The sequence below is a fragment of the Mesoplodon densirostris genome, chromosome 2, assembly GCF_025265405.1.
Source record: "Mesoplodon densirostris isolate mMesDen1 chromosome 2, mMesDen1 primary haplotype, whole genome shotgun sequence".
In the NCBI taxonomy this organism is placed as follows: domain Eukaryota; kingdom Metazoa; phylum Chordata; class Mammalia; order Artiodactyla; family Ziphiidae; genus Mesoplodon; species Mesoplodon densirostris.
The window spans coordinates 7,014,705-7,027,401 of record NC_082662.1 but is presented as its reverse complement, the minus strand read 5'-3'; the positions used below and the strand labels follow the sequence as shown (position 1 = coordinate 7,027,401).

Genomic DNA, 12,697 nt, shown 5'->3' with positions numbered 1-12,697 from the left:
TGTGGGGTGCACCCAGGACCAGTCGTGGCACAGCACCGGCCTGAGCGGGTGCTCCAGTGGCAGAGCCGTTTCTGGGAAACCACAGGACAAAGCACCTCTGATCCTCTGGTCCCAGCAGACAAGTGGCAGGAGAAGGGAGCTGGGAGGTGAACGCCAATGGCTGCTGCCGCTCTGACCCCTTTCCCAATGCCACGTCCACACCTTTGACCTCTACCTTCTGTTTGCCCAGCAGGAGGAAGGGGGACTTCCTTCAAATCACAGCTCAGGAGCTTGGAATGTTTAAAAGAATGCATGGGAGTAAAACAAGAGTTCAAAGTGAAGGTGGGGGCTTCCCTGGTGGCGCAGTGGTTGAGAGTCCGCCTGCTGATGCAGGGGACACGGGTTCGTGCCCCGGTCCGGGAAGATCCCACATGCCACGGAGCGGCTGGGCCCGTGAGCCATGGCCGCTGAGCCTGCGCGTCCGGAGCCTGTGCTCTGCAACAGGAGAGGCCACAGCAGTGAGAGGCCCACTTACCGCAAAAAAAAAAAAAAAAGTGAAGGTGACTTTTAGCTAAAGTACAAGGGGAAGTGCCCAGTCCCTTCTATACTCGCCAACTCCAATATGTTTCCTGCACTCTCTCCTTTGCGTCCTGGGTCCTCCGTACATCCCCAAGCAGATGCCAGCTGGACCCTTCACGATGAACTGTGACCTGCATGCGTCCCCCTCAAGGCTGGACAGGGGGCCGAATCCATAAGATCAGCTCTGAGGCTTTTTCCTCCCTAATCTCAGAGAATCCTTATTCCCATCACCTCGTTAGGTATCAATCCTGGGTCCCCGTGACCCAAGTGGTGTGCTGGAGCCACCGCATACCTGCACACAAGATGCCATTGCTAAATCTTCAGGCATTTGTCAAGTCAGTTGTTAAACACAGCCATTATTAAAAACCGAACTACACAAATTTATAACCAAAGAAGTTATATTAAAAACAAAGGGATTAGGGGAATTCTCTGGTGGTCCAGTGGTTAGGACTCCAAGCTTTCACTGCCAAGGGCCCGGGTTCAATCCCTGGTCAGGGAACTAAGATCCCGCAAGCCGTGTGGCTCAGCCAAAGAAAAAAATAAATAAACAAAACTCTTAAAACAAAAACAAAACAGAAAAAGGTATTAAATACTCAAAACTCAACACTCCCTAATTGATTTACTTCATTTTACTATTATCTATGCTCTTGACATTATTTAACCTATTGTGTCCGTAAGGTGAAGATAGATACTCTGTAACGGTGTGCTTGAGGCTGGCCAGGGTGGGAACATTTACACAGCAGGTGTCTGTCGGCAAATGCCATCAACCTGCCTCCCCACCACCAACCGCCACCCTTTCAGAGGTTGTTAAACATTCACCAGCACACAAATGCCCATACACCAAGTGGTTATTTCCAGTCTGGACTTTCTCCCCCTAAACTTCCTTCTCGTACAATCAACTACTACTCTGACACCAACAGTTGGGTGCCCGCAAGACTTAACTGCGTTCAAAGCTGAACTGCCTTATCCCCCAAATGCTCCAAATGCAGATCTTCCCCATCCCTGGCAAATGGCACTTCAAACCTTCCAGGTGTCAGGCCAGAAACCTTGGGGTCATCCGATCTGTCAGCAAGTCCTATAGTTTCTGTGACCAACACTTACCTAGCATACAACTACTTCCCACCATTCTCACCTCCTTCCACCTCCGCACTCTGGTCCCAGCCACCATCACCTCTGTCTGGACCACTGTAGGAACCAGCTCACTGGCCTCCCGTTTCTATCTTCGCCCGAACCCAGCAGAGTGATCTGTTTATAGCATCAGTCAGATCATGTCATTCTTCTGTTGGGTGGCCTGCGGGGTCTACACATTCTGCCTCCCATCTACTACCTCTTTGATCTTTTCTCCTATTCTCTGCCCCTCTCTGGGCTCCAGCCACCCATCCTCCTGCCTCAGGGCCTTTGTACTTGCTGTTCCCGCTGCCTGGCCTACTTTTCCCTGCAGATGTCCACGTGGCCCACTCCCTCACTAACTGCAATTCTTTGCTGAAATGTCACCTTCTCAGTGAGGCTTTCTCAGCCGACTCTGAGTAAAATCGTAACCCTCCAACCCTCATCTCATCCCCTGCTTTATTTCTCCCTGTAGTACATATCTGTATGTGATAAGTATATTTATTTTGTTTATTGTCTGTCACTCCTACGCTCAAAAACGTAAGTGCCAATGAGAACAGGGGTTTTTGTGTTTTGTTCACTGTCCACCTCCAGGGCCTGGCACACAGAAGGTACACTATAAATATTTGCTGAATGAACAAAAGAATTCCCATTGCCCAAGACCACCATCACCTGTGTACGAGCACCTGCGTGTGAATGATGGCACGAAGGAATACATCTCTAATGGTGACTTCAAGCACTGTGACACAGCACACAATAGCAGCAGCTCACTACCTGAAATGATACTATGAACAGTAAAAGAGAATATAGAGTATTTAACTAAATGCTAAATACTGGGCTAAGAGCTTCACAGGCACCATGCCATTTAATTCTTGCCACAGCTCATGAGATAGGTACTATTATTGTCCCCATTTTTAGAATGAGTAGAGAGAAAACTAAGGTGCAGAGAGATAAAATAACTTACTGAAGGTCAGGCAGCTCAGAGGTGAGAGGATTTGAATACAGGCAGCCTGGTTCCAGCACTTACTTCCCACCTACCTGTAAAACGTGTGACTACAACCCCAAATAGCAAATTTAAAACACTGTTTTCGGGGCGTTCCTGGTGGGGCAGTGGTTGAAAATCCACCTGCCAATGCAGGGGGACACGGGTTCGAGCCCTGGTCTGTGAAGAGCCCACGTGCCACGGAGCAACTAAGCGCATGCGCCACAACTACAGAGTCTGCGCTCTAGAGCCCTTGAGCCACAACTACTGAATGCCACACACCACAACTACTGAAACCCGTGAGCCTAGAGCCCGTGCTCTGCAATAAGAGAAGCCACCGCAGTGAGAAGCCCGCGCACCGCAACGAAGAGTAGCCCCCGCTCGCCGCAACTAGAGAAAGCCTGTGTGCAGCAATGAATGCCCAATGCAGCCAAAAATAAATAAATAAATTACCAAAAAAAACCAACAAAACCCCCCACTGTTTTAGTGTGGACACTGATTCTGCTCCCCTCCAAGACTGGAATGACAGTGGTCTAAACACTCACGTAAGTGACCCAAGCTGGTCGGCAGCTCTGCTTTCCTGCTGTGAATGGCCGTGGCCTCCCATGTCCACTCCAGCAGTGATTCACTCACCTTTGTTCTGACGTCATGAAAACACTGTAAGCCTGAGTTGCTTTCTTTAAACCTGAAAGGCCCTTTGCCGGGGAAGGGCTCGCTTCTGGACTCCTTAGCCACTTAGTAGCTGTGTGAGCTTACACACGTTATTTAACCTCTCCCAACCTCGACCTCAGAGTGGGGAAACAAGTCGATGAGAAGCACAGAAGGAGACAGTCCACATAAAGCACTTGGCACGATGCTCGGCACGCTGTAAGCACCCGAGAAATGTTAGCCTCTGTCACTATTAAACCAAGAACATCACGAGCAAAGCGACTTCTCTCGCTTGTCTCTTGGAGCTGCTGCAGAACCAGTTAACTTCCCACAACAGAAAAACGTGCCAAGGAACAGCACATCGACAACTTTGTGACCTTCCAGTCATACTGATGATAAATCAAAGGGATATAATGCTGAGATGGTTAAAAAAAGTCCCCACCCCAGCCCATGAGGGGTTTATAATCTGGCCCAAAGAATACATGAGTAGAGTAAACCTGTAACTCTGCAGTCCTGGGCCTTTCACTTAACTACTGAGGGCCTTTTCTCCAGCTGGAAAATGGGGATCTTCCACCTCATTTTAATGTCTGGAGGAAAACCCCCCGTATCGTGACAGTGAAAATACTTTGAAAGGTAATGGTGGTAGACAGAGAGCCACCCAGCTCCCAGCTCAGGGCAACAAAAAGCAAAACCAGACATCCTGCTCTGTCCATGGGTTCGGGCCTGGCAGAGTCCATGGTGAAATTTGGCAACACGCAATGACATTTTGCCTCGTTCCACCAATAAAGTGAGAAGTGGGTAGGCCACAGATGACCAAAGGTGCCTCCTGGTTCCCCTTTGCCCACAGATTTGACTGTTTCCCTTTTAAACAGCCTAAAACCATCTGACAATAAGAGTCACTTAGTAAATTCTAGTCCTTGGATAAAAATAACTTTGAATGTTTGCCTGGAGTGGTTATTTGCTGAGCAGTCATGTACCTCAAAGTAACACGTACACAAAATACTGCCTAAAAATGAGCTCTGTGCATGCCAAACACTGAGCCTTTTTATCTCAGGTGCTCCTAAAACTTGCCAAAAGATTAGCCTCATAAGCTGATCACTGTAGAAAATGTAGAACATAATTTAAAATACACCCAGCCTGCTGGATGCTGGTGGGGGACCTCGACGCCCAAGGAGACAGGAGGAACCCCCAAACGAACCGGTAGGACGTGGGGGGACTGAGCGGGGAGGAGAAGTGGAGGCCTGAGGGGTGGCTGAGAGGGGGGAGGGGTCGCCACGCCTGGAGGGACCCTTGGGGGCTCGGATCAGGGGGGAGTACGCCCAGCATTTCCTCTGCCCAATCGGCTGGGGAAGCCTGCCCAGTTATTGGGCTGGGTCCTACGCCCCCCCTCAGAGGCCCCCTCAGGGCCCCGTTTGTCCTGGGGGCATAAGAGGGAGGCCGGGGGGAGAACAGGAAAGGCAGGCTGGAGGGGGGGAGCGGGAGCGGGAGAGGAGCAGAGGGTGTCGGCCCCGCCCACTCGACCCTGGGAAGCTTTCTGGGCTCCCAGGTGGGGTTCCCGTGCCCCCTGAGACCAGAGGCGGGAGGCACACCTGGGTCCCTTCTGCTCCACTGAGCCTAAGCCCCACCCGCCACACCTCCCGGGGCCTTTTCCAGCCCTGTGGTCCTAAGCAGAGGCCCCGCCCCGTTTAGGCCCTGCCCTCCACAGCCAAGGTCTTTTCCACCTTTTTTTTTTTTCCTCCTCATTTTTACTATTGCAGTTCTGTTTTACCTTCCGGTTGCTGTTTCATCTACATTTTTATTTTTATATTCTTTCTAACATATCTGTTCATTTCCTAGTCTAATTTTTTTACTTTGTTATTGTTCTCTCTCTCTTTTTTTTTTTTTTTTGCCACCCCACACGGTGTGCCAGACCTTGGTTCACGAGCCAGGTGTTGGGCCAAAGCTCCTGAGATGGGAGCTCCAAATATGAACTACTGGACAAACAGAGAACCTCAGACCCTAGGGAATATTCATCAGAGTGAGGTCTCCTGGAGGTCCTCATCTCAGCACCAAGACAAGCTCTACACAACAGCCTACAAGCTTCAGTGTTGGAAGCCTCAGGCCAAACAACCAGTATGACAGGAACACAACACAATCCAACTCATAAAAAAAAAAAAAAGAGAGATGGCAAAAAAATATGTCACAGATGAAGGAGCAAGGTAAAATCCTACAAGATCAAATAAATGAAAAGGAAATAGGCAATCTACCTGAAAAAGAATTCAGAGTAATGATAGTAAAGATGATCCAGAATCTCAGAAATAGAATGGAGGCATGGATTGAGAAAATACAAGAAATGCTTAACAAAGATCTAGAAGAATTAAAGAACAAACAAACAGAGATGAACAACACAATAACTGAAATGAAAAATACCCTAGAAGGAATCCATAACAGAATAACGGAGGGAGAAGAACGAATAAGTGAGCTGGAAGACAAAATGGCAGAAATAACTGCTGAGGAGCAGAATAAAGAAAAAGGAATGAAAAGAATTGAAGACAATCTCAGAGACCTCTGGGACAACACTAAACGCACCAACAATCGAATTATAGGGGTCCCAGAAGAAGAAGAGAAAATGAAAGGGTCTGAGAAAATACTTGAAGAGATTATAATGGAAAAGTTCCCTAACATGGGAAAGGAAATAGTCACCCAAGTCCAGGAAGCACAGAGAGTCCCATACAGGATAATCCCTAGGAGAAACACACCAAGACACATATTAATCAAACTAACAAAAATTAACTTCAAAGAAAAAATATTAAAAGCAGCAAGGGAAAAACACAAAATAACATACAAAGGAATCCCATAAGGTTATCGGCTGATTTTTCAGTGGAAACTCTGCAGGCCAGAAGGGAGTGGCAGGATATACTTAAAGTGATGAAAGAGAAAAACCTACAACCAAGATTACTCTACCCAGCAAGGATCTCATTCAGATTCAACGGAGAAATCAAAAGCTTTTCAGATAAGCAAAAGCTCAGAGAATTCAGCACCACCAAACCAGCCTTACAACAAACGCTAAAGGAACTTCTCTAGGTGGGAAACATAAGAGAAGAAAAAGACCCACAAAAACAATCCAAAAACAATTAAGAAAATGGTAATAGGAACATACGTATCAATAATAACCTTGAATGTAAATGGATTAAATGCCCCAATCAAAAGATACAGACTGGCTGAATAGATACAAAAACAAGACCTATATATATGCTGTCTACAAGAGACCAACTTCAGACCTAGGGAAACATACAGACTGAAAGTGAAGGGGGGGTGGAAAAAGATATTCCATGCAAATGGAAATCAAAAGAAAGCTGGAGTAGCAATACTCATATCAAATTAAATAGTCTTTAAAATACTGTTACAATAGATAAGGAAGGACACTACATAATGATCAAGGGATCAATCCAAAAAGAAGATATTAACAATTATAAATGTTTATGCACCCAACATAGGAGCACCTCAATACTTAAGGCAAATGCTAACAACCATGAAAGGGGAAATCGACAGTAACACAGTAACAGTAGGGGACTTTCACACCCCACTTACACAAATGGACAGATCATCCAAACAGAAAATAAATAAGGAAACACAAGCTTTAAATGACACAATACACCAGACAGGTTTAATTGATATTTATAGAACATTCCACCCGAAAGTGGCAGAACACACTTTCTTCTCAAGTGCACATGGAACATTCTTCAGGATAGATCACATCTTGGGTCACAAATCAAGCCTCGGAAAATTTAAGAAAATTGAAATCGTATCAAGCATCTTTTCTCACCACAACGCTATGAGATTGGAAATGAATTACAGGAAAAAGACTGAAAAAAACACAAATACATGGAGACTAAACAGTGCACTACTAAATAACCAAGAGATCACTGAAGAAATCGAAGAAGAAATAAAAAAATACATAGAAACAAATGACAACGAAAACACGACAACCCAAAACTTATGGGACACAGCAAAAACAATTCTAAGAGAGAAGTTTATAGCAATTCAATCTCACCTCAAGAAACAAGAAAAATCTCAAATAAACAACCCAACCCTACACCTAAAGCAATTAGAGAAAGAAGAACAAAGAAAACCCGAAGTCAATAGAAGGAAAGAAGTCATAAAGATCAGAACAGAAATAAATGAAATACAAACAAAGAAAACAATAGCAAAGATCAATAAAACTAAAAGCTGGTTCTTTGAGAAGATAAACAAAATTGATAAACCCTTAGCCAGCTTCATTAAGAAAAAAAGGGAGAGGAGGCAAATCAATAAAATTAGAAATGAAAAAGGAGAAATCACAACTGACACTGCAGAAATACAAAGGACTATAAGAGACTACTACAAACAAGTATATGCCAATAAAATGCACAACCACGAAGAAATGGACAAATTCTTGGAAAGGCACAATTTTCCAAGACTGAACCAGGAAGAATTAGAAAATATAAACAGACCTATCACAAGTAATGAAATTGAAACTGCAACTAAAAATCTTCCAACAAACAAAAGTCCAGGACCAGATGGCTTCACAGGAGAATTCTACCAAACATTTAGAGAAGAGCTAACACTGATCCTTCTCAAACTCTTCCAAAAAATTGCAGAGGTAGGAACACTCCCTAATTCATTCTACGAAGCCACCATCTCCCTGATACCAAAACCAGAAGAAGATATCACAAAAAAAGAAAATTAAACACCAATATTACTGATAAACATAGATGCAAAAATCCTGAACAAAATACTAGCAAACAGAATCCAACAACGTATTAAAAGGATCATACACCATGATCAAGTGGTATTTATCCCAGGGATGCAAGGATTCTTCAATATACACAAATCAATCAGTGTGATAAAACACATTAACAAATCAATGATCATCTCAATATATGTAGAAAAAGCTTTTGGCAAAACTCAACACCCATTTATGATAAAAACTCTCCAGAAAATAGGCATAGAGGGAAACTACCTCCACATAATAAAGGCCATATATGACAAACCAACAGCAAACATCATATTTAATGGTGAAAAACTGAAAGCATTTCCACATGATCAGGAACAAGACAAGGATTCCACTCTTGCCACTCTTATTCAACATAGTTTTGGAAGACCTAGCCATGGCAATCAGAGAAGAAAAAGAAATAAAAGGAATAGAAACTGGAAAAGAAGTAAAACTGTCACTGTTTGCAGATGACATGATACTATACATAGAAAATCCTACAGATGCCACCAGAAAACTACTAGAACTAATCAATGAATTTGGTAAGGTTGCAGGATACAAAATTAATGCACAGAAATCTCTGACATTCCTACACACTAACAACGAAGAATCAGAAAGAGAAATTAAGGAAACAATCCCATTTACCATCACAACAGAAAGAATAAAATACCTAGGAATAAACCTATCTAAGAAGGTGAAAGATGTGCACTCAGAAAACTATAAAACACTGATGAAAGAAATCAAAGATGACATAAACAGATGGAGAAATATACCATATTCTTGGATTGGAAGAATCAATATTGTGAAAATGACTATACTACCCAAGCAATCTACAGATTCAATGCAATCCCTATCAAACTACCAATGGCATTCTTTACAGAATTAGAACAAAAAAGTTTACAATTCATATGGAAACACAAAAGTCCCCAAATGGCCAAAGCAATCTTGAGAAAGAAAAACAGAGAGGGCGGAATCAGGCTCCCTGACTTCAAACTATACTACAAAGCTACAGTAATCAAAACAGTATGGTACTGGCACAAAAACAGAAATATAGATCAATGGTACAAGATAGAAAGCCCAGAAATAGACCCACGCACATATGGTCACCTAATTTACAACAAAAGAGGCAAGAACATACAACGGAGAAAAGACAGCCTCTTCAATAAGTGGTGCTGGGAAAACTGGACAGCTACATGTAAAAGAATGAAATTAGAACACTACCTAACACTATACACAAAAATAAACTCCAAATGGATTAAAGACCTAAATGTAAGACCAGACACTACAAAACTCTTAGAAGAAGACTTCCCTGGTGGCACAGTGGTTAAGAATCTGCCTGCCAATGCAGGAGACACAGGTTCGAGCCCTGGTCCGGGAAGATCCCACATGCCGAGGAGCAACTAAGCCCTTGTGCCACAACTACTGAGCCCACGTGCTAGAGCCCACGTGCCACAACTACTGAAGCCGTCACACCTAGAGCCTGTGCTCGGCAACAAGAGAAGCTACCGTAATGTCAAGCCCACACACTGCAACGAAGAGCAGTCCCCGCTCGCCACGACTAGAGAAAGCCCATGCACAGCAGCGAAGACCCAATGCAGCCAAAAATAAATAAATAAATAAATATATTAAAAAAAAAAAAAACTCTTATAGGAAAACATAGGAAAAACACTCTTTGACATAAACCACAGCAAGATCTTTTTTGGCCCACCTCCTAGAGTAATGAAAATAAAAACAAAAATAAACAAATGGGACCTAATTAAACTTAAAAGATCTTGCACAGCAAAGGAAACCATAAATAAGACAAAAAGACAACCCTCAGAATGGGAGAAAATATATGCAAATGAAACAACAGACAAAGAATTACTCTCCAAAATAAACAAACAGCTCATGGAACTCAATATCAAAAAAACAAACAGTCCAATTTAAAAATGGGCGGGGCTTCCCTGGTGGCGCAGTGGTTGAGAGTCCGCCTGCCGATGCAGGGGACATGGGTTCGTGCCCTGGTCCGGGAAGATCCCACATGCCGTGGAGCGGCTGGGCCCGTGAGCCATGGCCGCTGAGCCTGCGCGTCCGGAGCCTGTGCTCTGCAACGGGAGGGGTCACAACAGTGAGAGGCCCGCGTACTGGTTAAAAAAAAAAAGGGCGGAAGACATTTCACCAAAGAAGACATACAGATGGTCAAGAGGCACATGAAAAGATGCTCAACGTCACTAATTATTAGAGAAATGCAAATCAAAACTACAATGAGGTATCACCTCACGTCGGTCAGAATGGCCATTATAAAAAATCTAGAAACAATAAATGCTGGAGAGGGTGTGGAGAAAAGGGAACCCTCTTTTACTGTTGGTGGGAATGTAAATTGATACAGCCACTATGGAGAACAGTATGGAGGTTCCTTAGAAAACTAAAACTAGAACTACCATATGATCCTGCAATCCCACTACTGGGCATATACCCGGAGAAAACCATAATTCAAAAAGACACATGCACCCCAACGTTAACTGCAGCTCTATTTACAATAGCCAGGACATGGAAGCAACCTAAATGTCCACTGACAGATGAATGGATAAAGAAGATGTGGCACATACATACAATGGAATATCACTCAGCCATAAAAAAGGAACGAAATTGAGTTATTTGTGGTGAGGTGGATGGACCTGGAGTCTGTCATACAGAGTGAAGTAAGGCAGAAAGGGAAAAACAAATACCGTATGCTAACGCATATATATGGAATCTAAAAAAACAAAAAGGTACTGATGAACCTAGTGGCAGGGCAGGAATAAAGACGCAGACATAGAGAGTGGACTTGAGGACACGGGGTTGGGGTGGGAAGCTGAGGTGAAGTGAGAGTGGCATTGACACATATACGCTACCAAATGTAAAATAGATGGCTAGTGGGAAGCAGCAGCATAGACAGGAAGATCAGCTCTGTGCTCTGCGAGGACCTAGAGGGGTGGGATAGGGAGGGTGGGAGGGAGGCTCAAGAGGGAGGGGATATGGGGATATATGTATACATATGGCTGATTCACTATGTTGTACAGCAGAAACTGCAGAAACTAACACAGTATTGTGAAGCAGTTATACTCCAATAAAGATCTATAAAAATAAAAAATACATGGAAAAAAATTCACCTGCAAAACCATTCACTGGATGGATGTGTTTGAAACGCTGATCGAAAACTGAGCGCTAATGCCAAAGATTAAGCAGATTCCGGGGTGGGGGAGTGGGGAAGCCGCAAGTTCCTCCTCTCACTGAACTGAACTGCAGAAAGCCTGGGAAAGGGGACGCCGCCGGCCCCTCGGGACCAGCCTCGACTGCGCCTGGCTGCCTCCTGCCCACCCGCCACCAAACACAACTGCCGCGTCAGGGGATCTACGGAGGCGGAAGCGAACAATAATTTATTTCGCGGAAGGAAGGCGGGGAAGGGAATTCGGGCGGGTGGGTGGTGGCGGGGGTAACTCTTCCCAACTGACCGCCCAAGGATTTCACCGCCACAAGAGGCCGGCCTCCCGGGCATGCGGGTTCGGCTGGGCGCGAGCACGCGGTCACCCTCCGGCTGTAAATAATTCCTGCGGCCAAAGGAGCCGGAGAAAAAGCGGGGGATGCAGCTTACTTCATCTCGCCCGTCAGAGCCGGCCGCTTCTCCGGGAAACGTCGGGGGCTGCGCAGGGCGCCCGGTGCTGCGGGCCGAGCTCTGGCCAGGCAGGGGCCCCACGCATCCTCTTCCGCCCGCCGGGCCCACCCTAACAGGGGCGCGTCACGCGGCCCCGCGCCTGACGCGCGCTCGGGTTTCGCCAGCGACGCCGGGGGCGGCGAACGGGGAGGGCGCGAGACCCTTCCTGGCCCAACCCGAGACTCTTCACTGTCCGCGAGGGCGGTGCATCCGCGGGACCTGGGCCTCAGACCCCTGCGGCCTTGGGGCGCGCGCGCGCGTGCAGAAGAGCCCCTCGGGTCAGGGACGCGCACGCGCAGTGGGACCAGGCGAGGGGCGCGCGCAGTGGGGCCGAACCAGGGGCAGGCGGCGGAGGCGCAGGCGAGACCACGCCCCCTAGCTCTGGTCGCTGGGGGTACGGGTCGGGGGCGGGGCCCTTCCAGGGGCGGGGCCCTCCCCACATGATTCCTTGGTTCCCGTGGATGGGCTGAACTTAAGAACGAAGTGAGCGGACCGTTCTCTGTCGCCTTGGGTTCTCTTGTGCATCGTAGAGGCCGCCTTCTGGGCCACACGAAGGCCGAGGGCAGTGGTTGTGTCGAGGAGCCGGGTTGCCCACGATCTGGCACAAGCTGTGGGACCTGGAACAGGTCACTTGACCTCGCTTTTCTCCATCTATGGAACGAGCGGCTCGGTGCATCCCATTTTTAATATCCAGAAGTAGTGATTTAGGGGTGGGAGAGCAGGCTATGGGCGGTGTCTCCACCAGACAGCTTCAGCTCTCTGCCTACACTCGTGTGACCTTGAAGACACTAGCCTGTGATAAGTGCCCAGGAAGTGGTAGCTTGCACCTGTGTGGCTTTATTAGCAAGATCGAGGATGGGAAGAAGGCCTTCTCTGCGGGGTGATGGTGAGGTTATAAAGAGGTGACAGGGTGAGCTCCCTCTCTGAGCGCTCAGTGGGTGGTATGCCGGTCCTCTGCCCCCACTCGTCACCATTATCACGCAGTACCTGACTCTCA

General features: G+C 46.4%; 1 protein-coding gene across 1 annotated transcript in view; it reads right to left on the bottom strand.

Moving 5' to 3' along the window:
• H6PD (hexose-6-phosphate dehydrogenase/glucose 1-dehydrogenase) overlaps positions 1–12,005 on the bottom strand; it is a 37,369-nt gene extending 25,364 nt beyond the window's left edge. The window contains exon 1 of the mRNA XM_060088923.1: positions 11,641–12,005. Within this exon, the coding sequence (XP_059944906.1) occupies positions 11,641–11,645 (5 nt within the window). The 5' untranslated portion in view covers positions 11,646–12,005. The remainder of the gene's footprint in view (positions 1–11,640) is intronic.
• Between the last annotated feature and the right edge of the window lie 692 nt (positions 12,006–12,697).